At 37.1% G+C, this 18768-nt stretch overlaps 1 protein-coding gene and 1 long non-coding RNA gene across 5 annotated transcripts in view; one reads left to right on the top strand and one right to left on the bottom strand.

Annotated features, from left to right (window-relative positions):
• Positions 1–1176, bottom strand: part of LOC149502362 (uncharacterized) — a 12803-nt gene extending 11627 nt beyond the window's left edge. The window contains exon 1 of the long non-coding RNA XR_016323575.1: positions 1038–1176. This is a non-coding gene — a long non-coding RNA (uncharacterized LOC149502362). The remainder of the gene's footprint in view (positions 1–1037) is intronic.
• Positions 1–18768, top strand: part of LOC114245260 (pyruvate kinase) — a 20108-nt gene extending 1340 nt beyond the window's left edge. For 3 of the 4 annotated variants that reach the window (XM_089729934.1, XM_028177367.2, XM_028177368.2), the window contains 10 exons: positions 5830–5950; positions 6459–6682; positions 7915–8137; positions 8792–8898; positions 11526–11672; positions 13984–14085; positions 14557–14802; positions 15368–15590; positions 17292–17448; positions 18398–18768. In XM_089729934.1, the coding sequence (XP_089586060.1) occupies positions 5830–5950; positions 6459–6682; positions 7915–8137; positions 8792–8898; positions 11526–11672; positions 13984–14085; positions 14557–14802; positions 15368–15590; positions 17292–17448; positions 18398–18410 (1563 nt within the window). In that variant the 3' untranslated portion in view covers positions 18411–18768. Of the gene's footprint in view, positions 1–1133; positions 1268–5829; positions 5951–6458; positions 6683–7914; positions 8138–8791; positions 8899–11525; positions 11673–13983; positions 14086–14556; positions 14803–15367; positions 15591–17291; positions 17449–18397 lie in introns of those variants that run through there. The other variant, XM_028177365.2, reaches the window with a different exon arrangement.

The following is an 18768-nucleotide window of genomic DNA, read 5'->3' as shown; positions in this document are numbered from 1 at the left end:
TTAGTTACTAATAGCAGAAAAAATACCTATTTTGGGTAAGGCCTTACCGGTTGTTGTTTTAGTTGGCTAAATTACAGTTTCAATAGGTATTTTTTAAGATTAAGTACGAGATGTAATGTAAGAGACAAGAAAAATTTAAAGTAATTCCTTTAAATTCATATTCTTAAAAAAAAATTAGATTTTAAGTTGCTAGTAAAATTCCTAACCTAGAAGATCGGCAACCATATAATGTAACAACAGCTGATTTCATACTTGATATTATTGTGAGCATACAAACCGTACCATTGCCTAAATATATTTACAAAAGTTTGAAATATGTAGGTACCTACTTTGTGTACCTATATTATAAAAAAAATTATATACATTTTTTACATTTTATGTATGTATGTGTATTTTAGTTATCGAAATTCATTTACGTACCCATTTTAAAAAGGGTTGAAAGATAAATAGAACAGAAAATTAGATAAGGAGTGTTCATATAGCACTTCTCTATTGAAGCGGTTTAAATGTGTTTTAATTGAATTAAAATCTAAAAAGTTAATAATTTAGGTACGTGATTTACTCTAAAATTTAAAACATCACAATAAACGTAGAAGGTACGTATTAAACCAAACAAAATGTTAGACTGAAAAAGGCTTTTTGTCGCAAAAGTTGGCTACACCTGCTTCGGAAGTACTTCCTATTCCTAAGGAAACCGGAAGTTAAAAACTGTCATAAATCGCCTTGCGTCAAAAGTCACATATTGCGCGAAAATCAATACAATTGCTAAGTGATCATTAATGCTGTTATCAATTAAATCTATACGTATTATTCTTTTCAGTTAGACTCTTTCTTGAACCAAATTTTCTTGAACCTCATTGGCACCTAATCAAAAGTTTAAATTTGGAACGCAACACCGCAGTTGAGTTAATACTCCTTAGTTAATTGCTCCTTGTTACCTGTTCAAAATTAACGTATAAATTTAACTATGAATAAATTTGCTTTTTAAAATCATGTGAAAAAAATCCAGGGTGATAAGTTCTTGTAATTTAACTCACCCCATGGTGGCGACGGCTACAACGTTGTGCGCACGCCCGCTTTTCTGTATTCACGCGAAATACGCAGGACGGTTCGCGCTCTCCCGACGTGGAATTCAATTTTCACTCGGAAGGGCAGTTCAAGATCACGTAAACCGCCCGTCAGTCGTAACCGAGAGCTCACAGACAAATATCTTCACTATAATCCATTAAAAATGGTTTACCCTACTATTCACGATGGCGAAATCGAGGTAATTTTTTCCGTGTATTATTATACTGTTATTATGTACGCGATCTATTTCGATTTTGCTGCATTTACGTTGTCACCTTGACGGATTTTCGGCGCCGGTTGGTTTTGTGGAACTTCTTGAATATTTTATATTGTGCTTTGATAATTTTAATCCTGATTCTTCAATATAAAAACTTAAGTTTAAATATTTGTGCTGATTTCGGAAAATTAGACTAGTGTTTTGTGAGTCAATCTGTGTGATTTAAAAGCAGTATATTGGAAATAGTGTGAAGCATTCGGTTTTACCAATAATGTGATTAAAACGTTTTCATCACTTATTTAATTTTTAAATATCTGATGTTTAACTTTTCCATTTTTATGATTAAGAAGTATTTAAATACATGTTACATAATTTTTATTGAATTCGAAATTTTGTTGAAATATTTACTCTTATAATTTAATTTAAAAAAATTTACTGACTAAGTATTCACCAAGTTTCACCAAGAAAAACCAAATTAAACAGAAGGATAAAGACTGGCTCAATGATAGAAGATATTTACATTTTGCATAATAGGCAGATATAACATGATGTGTTATCATGTTAAAATATTGCAGTGATAAAATATGTGTGCAGTTTGTTATTAAAAGCCATTGCCCATGGAATAAATAAACTATATTCAGCTAGCTACAAAGACCTCCAATGGGAAGCATTTACAACTAAATTACATTACATACAGAACATTAAGCAAAAGAAAATAATATTTTGCATTTAATCTCATCTTTTTTTTTCTTTATAATGTTCTGTGAGTATGATAAAAATTGTAGAATTCCACTATTTTTCTTCAATTTGTATTAAAACTTTGAACTGATTCTCTTATAAAATATCAAAATTTTCCTAATACTGTCCACAAAGATTTCAGTGAGTAAAACAACAGGAAACAGCATGGTATTTATTTATATTAAATGATAGAAATGTGGCAAGAGACAGGACACATAGTTAAGTTAATGTTTGTGGTCATCTATTATTATTAAATTTGTTACAGAAATACTCAATTTGTTAATGGAAACCAACTAGCACAATTATAGGTGGAAAATGTACATGTTTATATCTATATGACATAATTGCTTGGTCAGGTTTTTACCAAATCAAATCTTCTTTTTCTCCACCTTATCCCCACTAGGTGGGGTCGGCACAGCTAATTTTTCTCTTCCATTCTCTTCTATCAGCCGTCATCTCAACACTCACTCCTCTCTCTCTCATATCATCATTCACACACTCCATCCATGTCTTCTTCGGTCGACCTCTTCCCCCTCTACCTTGCACTACCATTTGCATACATCTCCTAGTCACATGCATCTTCTCTCTACGCATCACATGTCCATACCAAATCAAATATAACTTTAATTTTAAAAGTATAGGTAGAGTCATGGTTTTACCCCTACATGATCACTTTACATCAGGTGGAATCAATGCTCTTCGCTTTCAAAGCAATAAAAAATACTACATACAATCCACTAGAATATAGCAAAGAAGTAAAAAGTAAAATACTAGTGTAGGTAACAGGTCTTAAATAATTTAATAATTGCTTTAAAAGGATTCCCCAGCGTTAAAAAAAGTTCTTAAATAAATGCATTAGTAATTCAGTATAAAGGAAGAAATATGAAGAACAAATCTTGTATAGGTTGGTTGGGTTTTTTTAATGTGAAACAAACAATGAATATCCCCCATCTGTTAACATCTGCTCCGGGGTAGCATAAAAAGTAATCCCTTTTATTGAATTAAATATCAATGCTTTCATAAGAAAGCAATTCACAGCCCACTAGTAATGTATGTATGTGTTTTATATATTAAGTGCAGAATGTCTTTTGTTTGGGACGAAAAGATTTATGGTCTAGACCAGGGGTGGGCAAATATTTTGATTGTCGGGCCACATTGCAGATGAAAATTTGACCTTGGGCCAAACAGTTTTTTTTTTCTAATTTTAAGTATAGTTTTTGCTAAGGATGTCAATTAATGAATTTTTTATAACTTTTGAGAAAAATAGTTGACTCTTAGAATTGAAAAATATGTTAAACAAATACATCAGTTTCAGTTTCAATATTTCTTTATTGTTTTACGATGCATGCACCCTCAGTAGATCTATACCTGCTTTTATTTCGTTTAATTTTCCGCGAATTTATTGCGGAAAGATATTTCTCCAAATTAAAATTAATATAAAATAACTTGCGTTCTACTATATCGCAGGAGAGAATGGCGGCTTTAGATTTGAGTTATTTTGTTTATTCATGCAAAAATGTGATATAATAAGTATAATAACTAATAAAATTGTGCGACTATTACACGTACTGTAATTGTTCAATTATCATAATTATATTTTCGAATAGGAGGCGCTGAAGAGAGCGGTTGTCCGGGAGAAAACTTTGGCTCCCACCGACATTTATGTTAGACAAAAACTAATATGTGTTTTTAATAATAATAATAATACAATGCTTCACGGGCCAGACAAAATTCTACGGGCCGCCATTTGCCCAGGCCTGGTGTCGACTCTAGAGGCATTAAAAGCTTCACTGGGATGTCTAGGTAATGAGGGCTTACTAACAACTGCCCCAGCGCTTAAAAGCTCAATGGCCGTTGCTTGGCGGGTGCATCTACCACTGGATTGCGACTTCCTGGATAGTGGATCAATGCTATGACCTAAATTTTATCTTTGAACACTTTGATTTCGCTTTGGCTAGTGCTAACGTTAATACTAGTAGCGACAAAAATTTAGGCGACTATCATAATGGATCGATTATTTAATTAAGTTATTTTTGTTTGTGTTAGAACGCTATCATAGCGTGGTTAACCAAGCTTACTATTTCGGGTACATATTATCTATATAATAGAAAAAAAATATCTATTTACTTGCCCCTTATTGTAAAGAAATATAGGTGTAGATATCGAAATTTTAGAATCATAGTTGTAATTAGCAAAGGGGGTGTGTCCACTTCATAAATTGCCTTTTTTTTTACCAAACTTATAATCCAACAAGTTAATAGCTGAACAAGTGCAGTAGGTATTACTTTTAATATTATGACTTATGCTCCCGATAAATATGTCTTGAAACACGGAAAATAGCGTCATGCAAATCTCACGGATTTTTTTATGAATTCAGATCGTGATCATTCAATTTAAAAAAATATGTAACTTCGATGAAAATCAAGCGTTCTCGAAATAAAAAAATCAATGACGTACAGAAACTAACTACAAATGTTCGCAACTATAATAGATTATAATTTTTTTAGATCATAATGTTGGCAAGTGTATGTCCGACTAAGTACCTACGTACATGCGTGATAATTGTATGTAAATATTCAGTAAAAAGCACGTAATGGAAAATATCCAATATCTTAAATTTTGCTCAGTCAATTTTGTTAGACCCGTTTACGCTAAAAGCCTCAAGTCTGATTCTCTCACATAAAAAACCTAAAAGATACGCTTTAATAAGAGCACATTTCATCAACGTAATTAGGAACACTTTTTCATGCCGCTTAATAATTCAAGGTTCACCAAAAAAAGAGCGTAGGGGAGGAGAACGTGACCATAAGACCTTAATGTAATGAGCTGTAATGAGTGGTATCGTCGACATGACGTCATTAAGGAAGGCTGCCCAACCTTCAACCGGAAATAAACAGTAAGGTGTTTCTTACCGGTGTCGGCGGGCTCTACCATACGATCTACTATCTGTCTTCATGATTGTATGGCTCTTAAGTACATTCTCAATCATGCGGCATCTGCCAGTGCGCTGTGTATGTTTATATTCGTCTAGCGGCTCGGTCCGGCTCCGCTCGGGTCTTTAAGAAAAATTTCAACGATATTTGAGTTTGTTTTATTTTTTAAAATAAAAGAACACTTATTGCGACATAACTATAATAGTTAGACATATGGTGTCGCGAAACTCTTTGTAAATAATAATGTGTTCTACAAAGTCGTAGTACAATATTTTATTCTATCATCAATAGTTTTCGCAGGGCATGCGATGTAAAGAAAATTTTAGGAAAAATTTTTACACCTTGGGTTACATTATTGGAATTTTAGTAAGGATTCCTATTTTTTTTCAAAAAAGGTTATTATTATAGCCTATGTCACTCGGGAATAGTGTAGCTTCGAAAAAGTGAAAGAATTTTTCAAATCGATTCAGTAGTTTCGGAGCCTATTCAATACAAACAAACAACAAATCTTTCCTCTTAATAAATAAATAAATAAATAAATAAATATTTACTAACGATCACGCCACGTTAACTGGTCCCGTGATAAGTTCGTAAAGAACTTGTGTTACAGGTACCAGATAACGGAAATAAATGTAAGATTTTATTATACACATACATATATTAATATACCTACATCCATAACCCTGGAAAAGACATTTATATTTATCATACAAATATCTTCCCTTGGCGGGATTCGAACTAGCGACACCCTTATGTAGTGACCATGTCACTTACCACTACACCAGACAGTCGTTAAAATTAGTATAGATTATAATATTAGTATAGACAAACGATTTTGTTAGTTCATTTTTAAATGTAGTTTAAATAACACAGGCGGGTGCAGTTGAAAAGCCCACAGTCGCCAACGTCGGCTCCCAGCTCCAGCATATGTGCGGCCTCGACATTGACTCCAAGTCTTCGTACATCCGTCTCTCCGGAATAATCTGTACTATTGGTAAGCTTCGTAATAATGAAAACTAGTGGTCCCGCAGTAGTCGAAATTCGACTATAATTAATTGAAATTGTAAGTTTGTACACTATTATGATTCAATTTTCAAAGACTATTATACTTCTATAATCACAAATTTCGCTAAGAATACACTATAGAAAAATATTAATAAAGACAAACTATATTTAATCTATCCTCAATTTGACCAGAGACGTCAAGAACAAAAGATTGACAATAAATAATTAGTATGCATGCATGTGTGCGTCAAAGACATGGTAGTGTGTGGCACAATTTAAAAAAATATTAACATTCTGCACTCCTTCTCTATATTCTCTATAAGTGTGGAAATTTTCATACTCTTCCGTCCGCGCAATTTTCGTAAAAAGCTATACAAAGTTTTTCCTTCACGTATTAATATATAGATAATGAATAAAAAAAAATGAAATTTAACACCTTTGCATACTGATCTGGTATCCCTATCTGCAATGGTAAAAAAAACCCTTTTTTCTATTAGGACCGGCATCCCGTAATGTAGCTGTGCTAGAGAAGATGATGGAGACGGGAATGAACGTGGCAAGGATGAACTTCTCGCACGGTTCCCATGAGTACCACGCAGAGACCATTCGCAATTGTCGCGAAGCTGAGAAGAGTTACAGCGCTAAACTAGGTTCACCATTCTCTTTGGCCATCGCATTGGACACTAAAGGACCTGAGATCAGAACTGGGCTCTTGGAAGGCGTAAGTTGGATTAAGCATTTTCAGGAACGAAGGGACTTGGAAAACTGCAATGTTTTGCAATCGACCTTTTTATTTCTCTATTCAGTGTTTTACGTAATGATGAATTGTTAAATTGACTTATTTTTGTCGTGTTCAATGTTGTTTGAAAAACTAAAAGAATCGTATTTCATTCAAACGGTAACAAAGTGAACTTGTCATTCCTAATTATACCGAGAATATGTTTCTATTCTGTAATTCATAACTATCTTATTGGCATGACCGAGCGGTTGATTTCTCGGTTTCCTCGACGTAACTAAGTAACTGAATCCGATCGTAATTGTGTATGTGTGATTCTTATTACTGGCGATAAGGCTTATTGAGAGCCCGCTCGGGTAGGTTCCAATACCTTGTCTATTACTGTCGCGAAACATGAATGATTTCTGATTTTATGGCACAATGATAACTAACTGCGAATATGAATAGACAGCGTTCCACTTATTTATTAACATAGCTATTACCAAAGCTTAGCCATATCTTGTATTTCGTTGACTCGTTATAATGGTTAAAACTACCGTCTCCTAACAGGATATGTCAAGAGACTTAACTTCAGATTATTTTTGGCATTACACGCAATGAAATACAATTAATGAACAACTGACATGCGGAATGTACGTTCTCAAGGTAATGTGGAGGCGTCTGAGCCAATTTCGCGTTAGATACATTGCGGGTTGACAATAAACATAATAAAATTGCGCGTTTTTATGCTGAGCTTCGATTATAAACTTTGTTTCCTAGTGCTAGTTGATTGCCGATTCTTCTTTAGGAACTGTTTCTAAAAAATCGCAACCGCAGTTCAACCAAAATTGTGGGTATTTTAAAATAAAACTAACCTATCTATCTAAACATATAAAAATGAATTGCTGTTCGTTAGTCTCGCGAAAACTCGAGAACGGCTGGACCGCTTTCGCTAATTTTGGTCTTGAATTATTTGTGGAAGTCCAGAGAAGGTTTAAACGGTAAAAAAATGTGAAAATATGAAAAAAATATGAAAATGCTCGGAATCAAATAAAAATAACAATTTTGTTTTTCCTTTGATGTGTCCTCCGTCGGACGGATTCCTTTTGTTTGTTTTAAGTTTATTTTATACAAAAGTATAGGTATTTTATTTATCGATTGAGGCACTACGAAGTCTGCCGGGTTAGCTAGTTGCTATGTTATAAAAAATGTAAATTTTGAATTCGATTTCGAAATAGGGCGGCTCAGCTGAAGTCGAACTGAAGAAGGGAGAGACCATAAAGTTGACGACAAATCCGGATTATCAAGAGAAAGGCAATGCTGATACAATTTACGTGGACTACAAGAACATAACGAATGTCGTGAAGCCAGGAAACCGAATCTTCATCGATGATGGCCTCATCTCTATCATCTGTCAGTCGGTCAGCGCTGACACTCTTACGTGTACCATTGAAAACGGAGGTAAAGGACTTTACTTACTACACACTATATACATATACACAAAATTTCGTAAGTTTTCTGTTTTGCTTTGTACAAATATTTGCTAAAGACCAAACGTTTCTTGCCGATTATGCCGAGATAGCATAACATAGAACAGTAGGAAAACTCCATTTCGAATCAGCGGTGAAGTCTTGGATGGTAAAGACATTTGAAGCGCCTATAAAGGCCAAAAACGTGTTTCATTGCTACTTAAATACATTTAATCAAAATGGTTTGAATAAAATACTCTGGATGTGGAAAAAGCAAAGTTGAAAATTGCAGTTTTGAGGAGATGAGATCGTAGCTCCCATTGTTTTATCGAAAATCAGGAATGTAGTCTTCTTTTGGGACACGAAAGAAAACTGCCTAGTCTTTCAACTGTAATAAGCAGAATGGAGGTTCCTCTACCCTTGGAGGCTTAAATGAAACTCAGAAATGACGCATTTTTTTTGCGAATATATATTTTAACACACAATGTTATTCCTTCGCCGTGGAGGTCGTTCTCAAACATAAACCGATTATTTCTTAAAAAAAAAGCTCCGTTTGCGGGATTCGAACGCTGGCATAGCATCATCGCTCGATACGCCGGCCGCTCTACCTTATCATGCCGCGACTACTCCATTCTTATTTGTCCAGGTATGCTCGGTTCCCGGAAAGGCGTCAACCTGCCCGGCATACCCGTGGACTTACCCGCAGTCTCCGAGAAGGACAAGTCGGACCTGCTCTTCGGCGTCGAACAAGGCGTAAGTACTTAGAATTGGTCCTCAACTGTTGTCTATGGTCAAAAGATCGTGCACAACAGCCGGCTCATTTGTATACTTCCGAAGTGGCGGAATCTTTTTGTGGATTAACACTAATCATACCAATACTTACTGGTACCTAATTCTAGCATAGCGGGTAGATGACGGTATACGACAAATATTACTTATGTCAAAGTCGTGAAGTCAAATGTTCAAAAGCAATAAGATGATACGTCCATTTTCAATGCCCAAAGTTCAAAATGGGTCATTTGACTCGTTATGGTATGTTTAGTGTTAAAGAAGCTTTACGTTAGAAAAAATCTCTAAAACAATGTCTTAAGTGATATCGCGTTTTCTGTTTTTGTATCGTGCTTTTAGGAAATGTATGTCTCGGATTTTAAAAGATGATAGGTAGTACGTCAAAGAAGCCCCACTTTATGTTGAGATGACGAAAGTATTATATTTCTTAGCTCGGGTCAGGCTTAGGTCAGTCCGTCACTGCCTCCTCCACTTACAAATCCCATGAAAGTAATGGGCTGGAGTGATTTCTAAAACTATAAACTAAAGTACATGGCAAAATGCACATGAGCTGTGACGGTCATTTAGTACCATAACGGTAATAAAAAGAAAATGAAAAATAAATATTTAAACAAACATATTTTTAGACACGTTACATTGCGTCCTTGACTGCGAACTTCCATTGAACTTCGTCGTACAATGCGCGCTAAATTTAAGTGCAAGATTATAAATTTTTAAACCATAAATATGTTCACGCATACAGCATTCAACTGTTTGATGGTTCCCGAATCGCGGGTGATAAAACCAGCACGCGAGTAATAGAAGTTAATATATCAGATAGCAACACATTGTATAACACATCAGATAAGTTTTCAGTAAATAACACTGATAAATTTGAATCCCGACCACACTCGTGTTAGTACTATCGCTAAATACACAAATTGTTAAGGTATTTGTTGAAATAACTCAATAATGGACAAATAAATGTGTAATTTTTTTAAATGAATCCGTCTAACCCACACACAATACGTAGAAATTACTAATATTTACATAGTATAAAATGAAGTCGCTTCCGTTGTGTGTTCGCTTAGATCTTTTAAGCTATGCAACTGATTTTAATGCATTTTCAAGAGGAAGGTTTGTGTGTATGATAAATAGATGATAATGATATGGAGTGATAGTGATTTGAAGTCGTCGTGGCCTAGAGGATAAGACGTCCGGTGCATTCTTATCTAGCGATGCACCGATGTTCGAATCCCGCAGGCGGATACCAATTTTTCTAATGAAATACGTACCTAATAAATATTCACGATTGACTTCCACCGTGAAGGAATAACATCGTGTAATAAAAACCAAACTCGCAAAATTATAATTTGCGTAATTACTGGTGGTAGAACCTCTTGTGAGTCCGCATGGGTAGATACACCGCCCTGCCTATTTCTGCTGTGAAGTAGTAATGCGTTTCAGTTTGAAGGGCGGGGCAGCCGTTGTAACTATACTGAGGCCCCTAGAACTTATATCTCAAAATGGGTGGCGCGTTTATGTTTTAGATGTCTACGGGCTCGTCCAACCATCTAAGCAAAAAAATAAAAAAAATACTTCACAATGTTGTGATTTTGTATCATTATTAATACGGGCAGATGCGGTCTGCGATACTTTAGCTACATCCAAACATCTTACATCACAGATGAGTAATGCGGCGTATCGACCTTGCTGTCGCACATCATGGAATCGATACATTTACATTGTAAACGTAATTAGACGTGAATTGGACATGGAAATTTTATTATTGTTTCTATGCCTAGCCCGATAGTTTTGTCTCTTATTCGAGATCTGTTTGACAGGCTTCAAAATAGACCATGAATTGAATTTAGGTGACGGAAACTAGGGATGTTACCAATCGGTGTTACCAATTTGGATTTTATAGAGAGAAATGGTGGTTCTGTAATGAATTTTAGGTGGAAAGTTTTTGCGCAATAGAAGTCATCAGAAGCTATGAAAACCTTGGCTAACTAATGCAATCGCGACTTCAGAATGCTATGTATCTAAATGGGTGGTGACATCTAGAGGTCGACTCAAGGCTCGTCTTAATGACCATAGATAATACCCATAAATTAGTTATAGATAAGCAACTCAAGCACTCAACAAAAATGTTTACGGGCGTCGGCCACTAGATAGCTTCGCTTTGATTAGTTTCTCATTGATCCTGTAGATGGCGGTAACATATTACCTATCCTTTATTTTATTTTTAATGAAGGATTTTGTAAATTTTCATAAACCACAAATTGATGAAATTCAATAAATTTGTCTATAACAAACAAATAAAGACTTGTATGATTTATTAATTTTTAATTTTCTGTGTTTAGTTACACAATAATAATTAAATGCCTTAATTTTAACAATATATAAGTTTAGGGGCATCCACTACAAGATGTCGATAGTTTCCATACAAAAAATATTTGTCTTAAAGTATCGCAGTTTCAGGGCTCTGTTAATGACCTTCGAGAGAGAACGTTTTGACCCCAACGACCATATGTTTTAAAAGAAATATGCTCTGCCTATAACAACAGTTCAAACTTCCATGTCCCATGTGGTGTTGTTATCCCAAACAGGTTGATATGATTTTCGCGTCATTCATCCGCAACGGCGCCGCGCTGCACGAGATTCGCGGCATCCTCGGCGAAAAAGGCAAGAACATCAAGATCATCTCCAAGATCGAAAATCACCAGGGAATGGTCAATTTAGACGAGATTATAGCTGTAAGTACCTACGTTCTCAGATGCTATGCAAAATTTGATTTCTGTGTTAAATGTATTTAATGTCGGGTTCACATGATTCAACTGAATTGAACTGAACAAAACTTCACCATAAACTAACTATTTTGGTATTTAGCTATTAAACCAGCTAGTTGAAGTTCTATTTATAGAGTTTCGCCGTATCAAAATATCAATTAAAATTAAATATTTGATATTAACCTATTTATTTTTAATATATTTTTCCACTAAAAATCTAGAGCCTGGAGCGAATACTTCAGTCTCAATTCTTTTGTACTCTAAAATTCCCTATAAACTTATCTTTGAGCTTCGAACGTGGTACAATAGCTTCGAACGTGGTACAATAGCTTCGAACGTGGTACAATGAGAGCCTACAAGTTGACGTTTATCTCCGACTAACATGAATTTCTGAAGGTTTGGTAGGCTTAACGACAAAGGGAAGATCTTCCATCGAGCGGGTGATATTGCTCGGTAGACAGACGGTCCGAATGTTGTTGTTCGGCACTTGTATATATGCGAGCTTATCTTGAAAATGTCTTAAGCTAAATTCAGGCATCTGTCTATATCCACAAAAACAATAATTTATCCAGTCCAAAAATTATCTATATTGAAATAAGTAACAAGTGCGTATAGACTTATCTTATATACTGGTGGTAGGACCTCTTGTGAGTTCGCACGGGTAGGTACCACCACCCCGCCTATTTCTGCCGTGAAGCAGTAATGCGTTTCAGTTTGAAGGGTGGGGCAGCCGTTGTAACTATACTTGAGACCTTTTAGAACTTATGTCTCAAGGTGGGCGCATTTACGCCGTAGATGTCTATGGGCTCCAGTAATCACTTAATATCAGGTGGGCTGTGAGCTCGTCCACCCATCTAAGAAAAAAAAAAAAAGTTCCCAAAGAGAATAATCTATATGGTTTCTTTAAAAAAACGCGATAGACGACTGTTTGGTCGTGGTCATAGGACTCTTTATCTTTCCTTTCCCTACATCTGAACTGCTGTTACGAGAGATTATTCGATAATAACGAGAACGATTCGTCAGTCTTAACTGAATAACATGAGACGGATGTACTCGATTACCGCATTAGATCGACCCTGGGTGTGCGAAATTGCAGTCTGTCTGGATCGTTCTGTTTTGGTATCAACCGGTTCAGAATGGATTTCTTTCTAATGGGTTGAAGTCAGATTTATATGCCTATGGAATTTAGATTAAGGGTCACATTTGCTTGAATCTTATCTGGTGCCAGAAAAGACGGTATTAGCTGGTACGCCGAGCCAAAGAATGCGTTTTGTTTTAAGGGACTAGGTGGATAAACACCCCGATAATTCGATCTTTAAGGATCTTTTGTGTTAATCCCTTGTTTTTTCCATTCTTCCTTTCTGTACCAATCTAGGCGCCCTTTTTGTTACCATTAATGCTAACATTTCCAGGTACCAAGACTAGATTGACGCTGCTTCATCTTCCCAGTTTATTTAAAAGACAAACCTGTACTCGGAGGGGTATACATAACCCAGACGAATAAGACTACTAAGACTCAACCTCCTGTCTTCGCATGATTCTTGAATGTTTAGGAAAAATGTCCAGTAAATAAAGTGGTAATTTGGAAAATATGCTCTGTTTGGCAATATGGATTAATAAGAGTTCTTGAGGTTTAAGTTGTGAGCCCAACGCACTCCAAGTAGGTCTCTGGAGGATAGGAAACTCCAGCAATCAAAGCCATCTGCGCAGTCGTACCTAGAGATTCAGAGTTCAACAGAATAGTATTGTTTGTAGTTCAGTGTGCTTAGTGCGAGTTTTTTAACGTTCTCGATAGCGTAAAAGTTAGCTCATATTTGTATGGAATGGGATCTGGACTGGTGGTAGGAACTCTTGTGAGTCCGCGCGGGTAGGTACCACCACCCTGCCTGTTTCTGCCGTGAAGCAATAATGCATTTCGGTTTGAAGGGTGGGGCAGCCGTTGTAACTATACTGAGATCTTAGACCTTATATCTCAAGGTGGGTGGCGCATTTACGTTGTAGATGTCTATGGGCTCAAGTAACCACTTAACACCAGGTGGGCTGTGAGCTCGTCCACCCATCTAAGCAATAAAAAAAAACGTTTGCCTACGTTTGCCGCTAGGGGCGCTGTTCCAACTGCATACAAAATTGAGTTAACTTTTACGCTATCGAGAACGTTAAAAAACTCGCACTAAGCACACCGGTCCCTAGGACCTAAGAAGGACTATTTTACTGTATGTACATAACTCTACTTGCAATCATTAATCGTGCTAATCTAATGTCATGAACGTGGTTACAGGAATCCGATGGTATCATGGTTGCTCGTGGAGATCTGGGTATCGAGATCCCTCCAGAAAAGGTATTCCTCGCCCAGAAGACCATGATCGCCAGATGCAATCGGGTAAGTCTCATCATGTCAATTACTTTTAATAGCTGTTACCATAATAAAAAAATAAGAAATACTGTGATGATAAACTAGGTTTGATTTAGTTTTCATATTTTAATAATGATAAAAATCAGGTGCTTTTTAAAATACTCTAGTTTCGTCGTCAAAATATCACCGTATAACAGTAAACATTTTCAATTTTTTTCTTACCACATAACCTATTGCTGGTCTATTATATTGTTGTTAATATAGCAGATCCCAGAGAGTACTATGGATTTGTTTTATTGTACGAGTGATATCATCTTAGTCTCATTATTTCTATATGCTCATTATTACTATAAATCGATTATAGAGTAAACAAAACATACATTTCTGTATCAAAGATTTCAAGTAGGGACAGAGTGAGCAAATCAGACCAGATTAGGTAATACAGATTATAAGTGGTAATTATTCAGGTTCATAATATTATGGTTTTATTTTCACCAGGTTGGAAAACCAGTGATCTGTGCGACTCAAATGCTGGAATCCATGGTTAAGAAGCCCCGTCCCACCAGAGCCGAGATCTCTGACGTGGCCAACGCCATCCTCGACGGAGCTGACTGCGTGATGCTCTCCGGGGAGACTGCCAAGGGCGACTACCCTGTCGAGTGTGTCCACACCATGGCCAACATTTGCAAGGAGGCTGAAGCTGTAATCTGGCACAGGCAACTCTTCAATGACCTTGTGTCCGAGGTGTGAAGCTATTTTCTTATCGTCTTCGTTATAAGTTACTGTACATAACTATAAGAAAATAGTAGGAAGAATAAACCAAAGAGGAAAATTAGTTTTTTTTTTTATTGCTTAGATGGGTTGTCGAGTTCACAGCCCACCTGATATTAAGTGGTTATGGAACCTATAGACATCTACGACGTAATGCGCCACCTATCTTGAGACATAGTTCTACTAAAAGGTCTCAAGTATAGTTACAACGGCTGCCCCACCCTTCAAACCGAAACGCATTACTCCTTCACGGCAGAAATAGGCAGAGTGGTGGTATCTACCCCTGTGGACGCATGGGATGTCCTACCACCAGTAATTACGCAAATTATAATTTTGCGGTTTTGATTTTTATCACACGATGTTATTATTCCTTCACCGTGGGAGTCAATCGTGAACTTTTATTGAGTACGTATTTCATTAGAACAATTGGTACCCGCCTGGGATTTGAACACCGGTGTATCGCTCAACACGAATGCATCGGACGTCTTATCCCTTAGGCCACGACAACTTCAGAAACTTTGAAGATATGATTTCGCAGGTGAAGCCGCCGATCGATCCCGCGCACTCGGCCGCCATCGCCGCGGTGGAGGCGGCCACCAAGTGCTTGGCGTCGGCCATCGTGGTGATCACGACGAGCGGCAAGTCGGCGCACCTGCTCAGCAAGTACCGGCCGCGCTGCCCCATCATCGCCGTCACCAGGCACCCGCAGACCGCCAGGCAGGTGCACCTCTACCGCGGCGTGCTGCCCATCGTCTACCAAGGTACGCACCACCTGCCTGACGTTTTTGGCGGAAACGCGAGCATTGAAGCTGTGTGATTTGTTTTATTTTGCCTATTTAGTGTTTCTTCTGGTTTAAATGTGTAATAACGGTGGCTTATTGTTACGCGCTGGGGGTTAGGGATAAATAAAATTCCACCAAAGTACAACTAAAAACTGCATTCAACACTTAAAAAACTTAACAAACACTTTAAGTTCTCGAATTCGCTTCAGGTGATCCGTTTGCTATTTCGCTTCGTGTAGTTCCGATTACTGACCGACTGCGTGCCATCTCTACAACGCTTTTATAGCCGATACCGCATAGCTAGAATTATCGAGAATATTCCACACGTTTCGAGTATTGTGTTTCCGCTATCTGACAATAGATGGCGTTATACTTCTCGAACTCTCCAAGTGCTACAAGTTCCTTCGATATTTGTTCGACTATTCGGCGATAGATGGCGTTACTCTTACCGGCGTAACATTAATAACTGTTTAATATCTGTGAAAGTGCACAAATGCGGGAAAATGAAACAAAGCCGCTGGACGTAACTTCTCGGGATCCTTCAAAAAGTCCACTGAAAAAAATCAGAGTAAATGACCACCATTTTACTGAGATTATATTTCATCCCATATCATCTTATCTCATTTCATTTAATTTCATCCCAGTTGATTAATGGCTCAAATTAATCATCTTCATTTCATTACATTTCACTCCATATTATCATTTTTCATAAAAATAAGAACATAAACTAAAATAAGACATGACTTAAAGGTCTTAGTTACCAGGTCTTAAAATCCCTTAAAATAAAAAATAAAAAAATAGCTGCCTTCAGACAAGGACTCCCAAAATGAGGCTTTTTTTATAAAAATTCTCCCAGTTTGAGGTGACACCCGAAACTGGCACTAATGACGTAAATTGACGCCGATAGTACTTAACAATCCAATCTTTTTGGAGAAATGCACAGAAATTATTTCTTTAATCGCCGTGCAAATCCCATTGCTCGGCTCTGTGACCCTTGGGATCTTTTGTGTCATTCCTCACAACTGCAACAGCGTTTAGAGATATACGCCTTTGTCCGGGTAACAATTTTCCGAGATGTTTTTACTTGTATTGTTAAACTGTCGCACGCATAAATTCATCATTAGTCAGATGCCACTTGTGTAGGCTGCTAGGGCAGCTGTTAGCAAATTCCTCTCGTCCTGGTGAAAGTGGAACGGCCTCCCGACAATACCTCCAGCACCAAGAGAAGACACCTGGACTGTTGCGTGGTCAAATGAATGGTAATGCTAAATAATATGCGAGTCGTAGACATACATGATCAAAGATACTTTTACAGTTTTAATTTCGCGGTTTTTTGTTAGAATTTTATTATTTGAAGTCGTGGCCTAAAGGATAAGACGTCCGGTGCATTGGTGTTGAGCGATGCACCGGTGTTCGAATCCCAGGCGGTTACCAATTTTTGGGGGGGTGGGGTAGCCGTTGTAACTATACTGAGACCTTAGAACTTATATCTCAAAATGGGTGGCGCATTTACGCTGTAGATCTCTATAAGCTCCAGTAACCACTTAACACCAGGTGGACTGTGAGCTCGTCCACTCATCTAAGTAATACGAAATTTCCAATATTTGCGAGTTTCCGGGTCGACTGTATATGGACGTGGTAAGGTCGCATTGTAATGTGGTAATGCTTGTTGTCGGACAGAGCCGACGGCGTCGGACTGGCTGAAGGACGTGGACAACCGCGTGCAGAGCGGGCTGCGGTTCGGGCGGCAGCGCGGCTTCGTGCACCCCGGGGACAACGCGGTCGTCGTCACCGGCTGGAAGCAGGGCTCCGGCTTCACCAACACCGTCAGGGTCATGTCAGTACACGCACACATACCGGCGGCCGAAAGGCTGTTTTTACTGGTGGTAGCACCTCTTGTGAGTCCGCGCGGGTGGGTTCCACCGCCACGTTTTAGGTCGACACTAGTACTGGGAGAGTGCGGGGTATGAAGCGACGGGCGGGCGCGGTGCACGCCCGCCCGCTTCCTCAGCCCCCGAATCCTCGGAGCTCGCGTGCGGACTGTACTTTGACTTGACAGTTCAATTACTTCACTCCGGTGAATAAAAATGTCGAGGGATGTTTGAGTGGAGGTATTTTTACGATCAAGCATAACAAAACGCGCGCTGGAGGTTGAGTCGAGTCGAGTTAAACTGCACTGAACGACTAAAAATACGGGTATCAATCTATAAACTATATGAGTTCACTAACTACTAATAATAAAGAAAGAGTTTATTTATATGTATGTATTACAGCTATCTCTCCATTTATGTGATACAATATTTATTTATTATAAAAAAAAGAACACAATATTCCTAATAATATAAATAATATAAAATATTCCTAATAATATAACTAATAATATATTGTTTATTTTATTGCTTAGACGTTTGAACGAGTTGACGATGCTACTAGTACTTAGTGGTTTCCGGAGCCAATATATATCAGTACTGTCACCCACCTTGATACATGAGGTCTCTAAGTTCCAAGTGTATAATCATTAAAATCGGAATGTATTACTGCTTAGCGGCTGAAATATGTAAGGCGGTGGTATCTGCCCGTACGAGTTCACAAGACGTCCTCTAGTAATTAGTAATCCATCATTACCTAAATAATTAAATAACCTAAAACATAATAAATAATAAATAACCGATAATAAATAAAAAATATGTTCCGTTTGATTTTTATTATACGATTTTATATGAGTTTAATTTTTGCAATCGTCTATGCAATATAAATTAATAAAATTATTTCTTTCTTTATTACAGTCAATTGGAATAATGACAAAGCTTCACAGAAGACGAAAATCGGCATTTGTCCTAAGTATTAGTTCAAGTGATAACCTATTTAAAACTTAGTTTTGTGTTTTTCCTTATTTAAATAAAGCGACTCGGTTCCTGCAAATACACCATAGACAAAGAATATGTCATAGACAATTTTTTTTCTTGATGAATTCAACATTATCTATGGTCGCATCACAATGTCGTAATGGATATCAGTTTTATTTGTGAAACTAATTATTATATGTATAAAAGGAACGTATCTCGAAATTGTATATTAGTTATAGGCGTACATGTTTGTATGAATAATATATGTAATTCAAAGACAATGAATGTTGCGTAATAAAAATAAAATAAAA

Source organism: Bombyx mandarina, chromosome 09 (assembly GCF_030267445.1).
Source record: "Bombyx mandarina strain Sakado chromosome 09, ASM3026744v2".
Classification (NCBI taxonomy): Eukaryota; Metazoa; Arthropoda; class Insecta; order Lepidoptera; family Bombycidae; genus Bombyx; species Bombyx mandarina.
The sequence above is the reverse complement of the archived record's forward strand: the minus strand, read 5'-3'. Positions and strand labels throughout refer to the sequence as shown.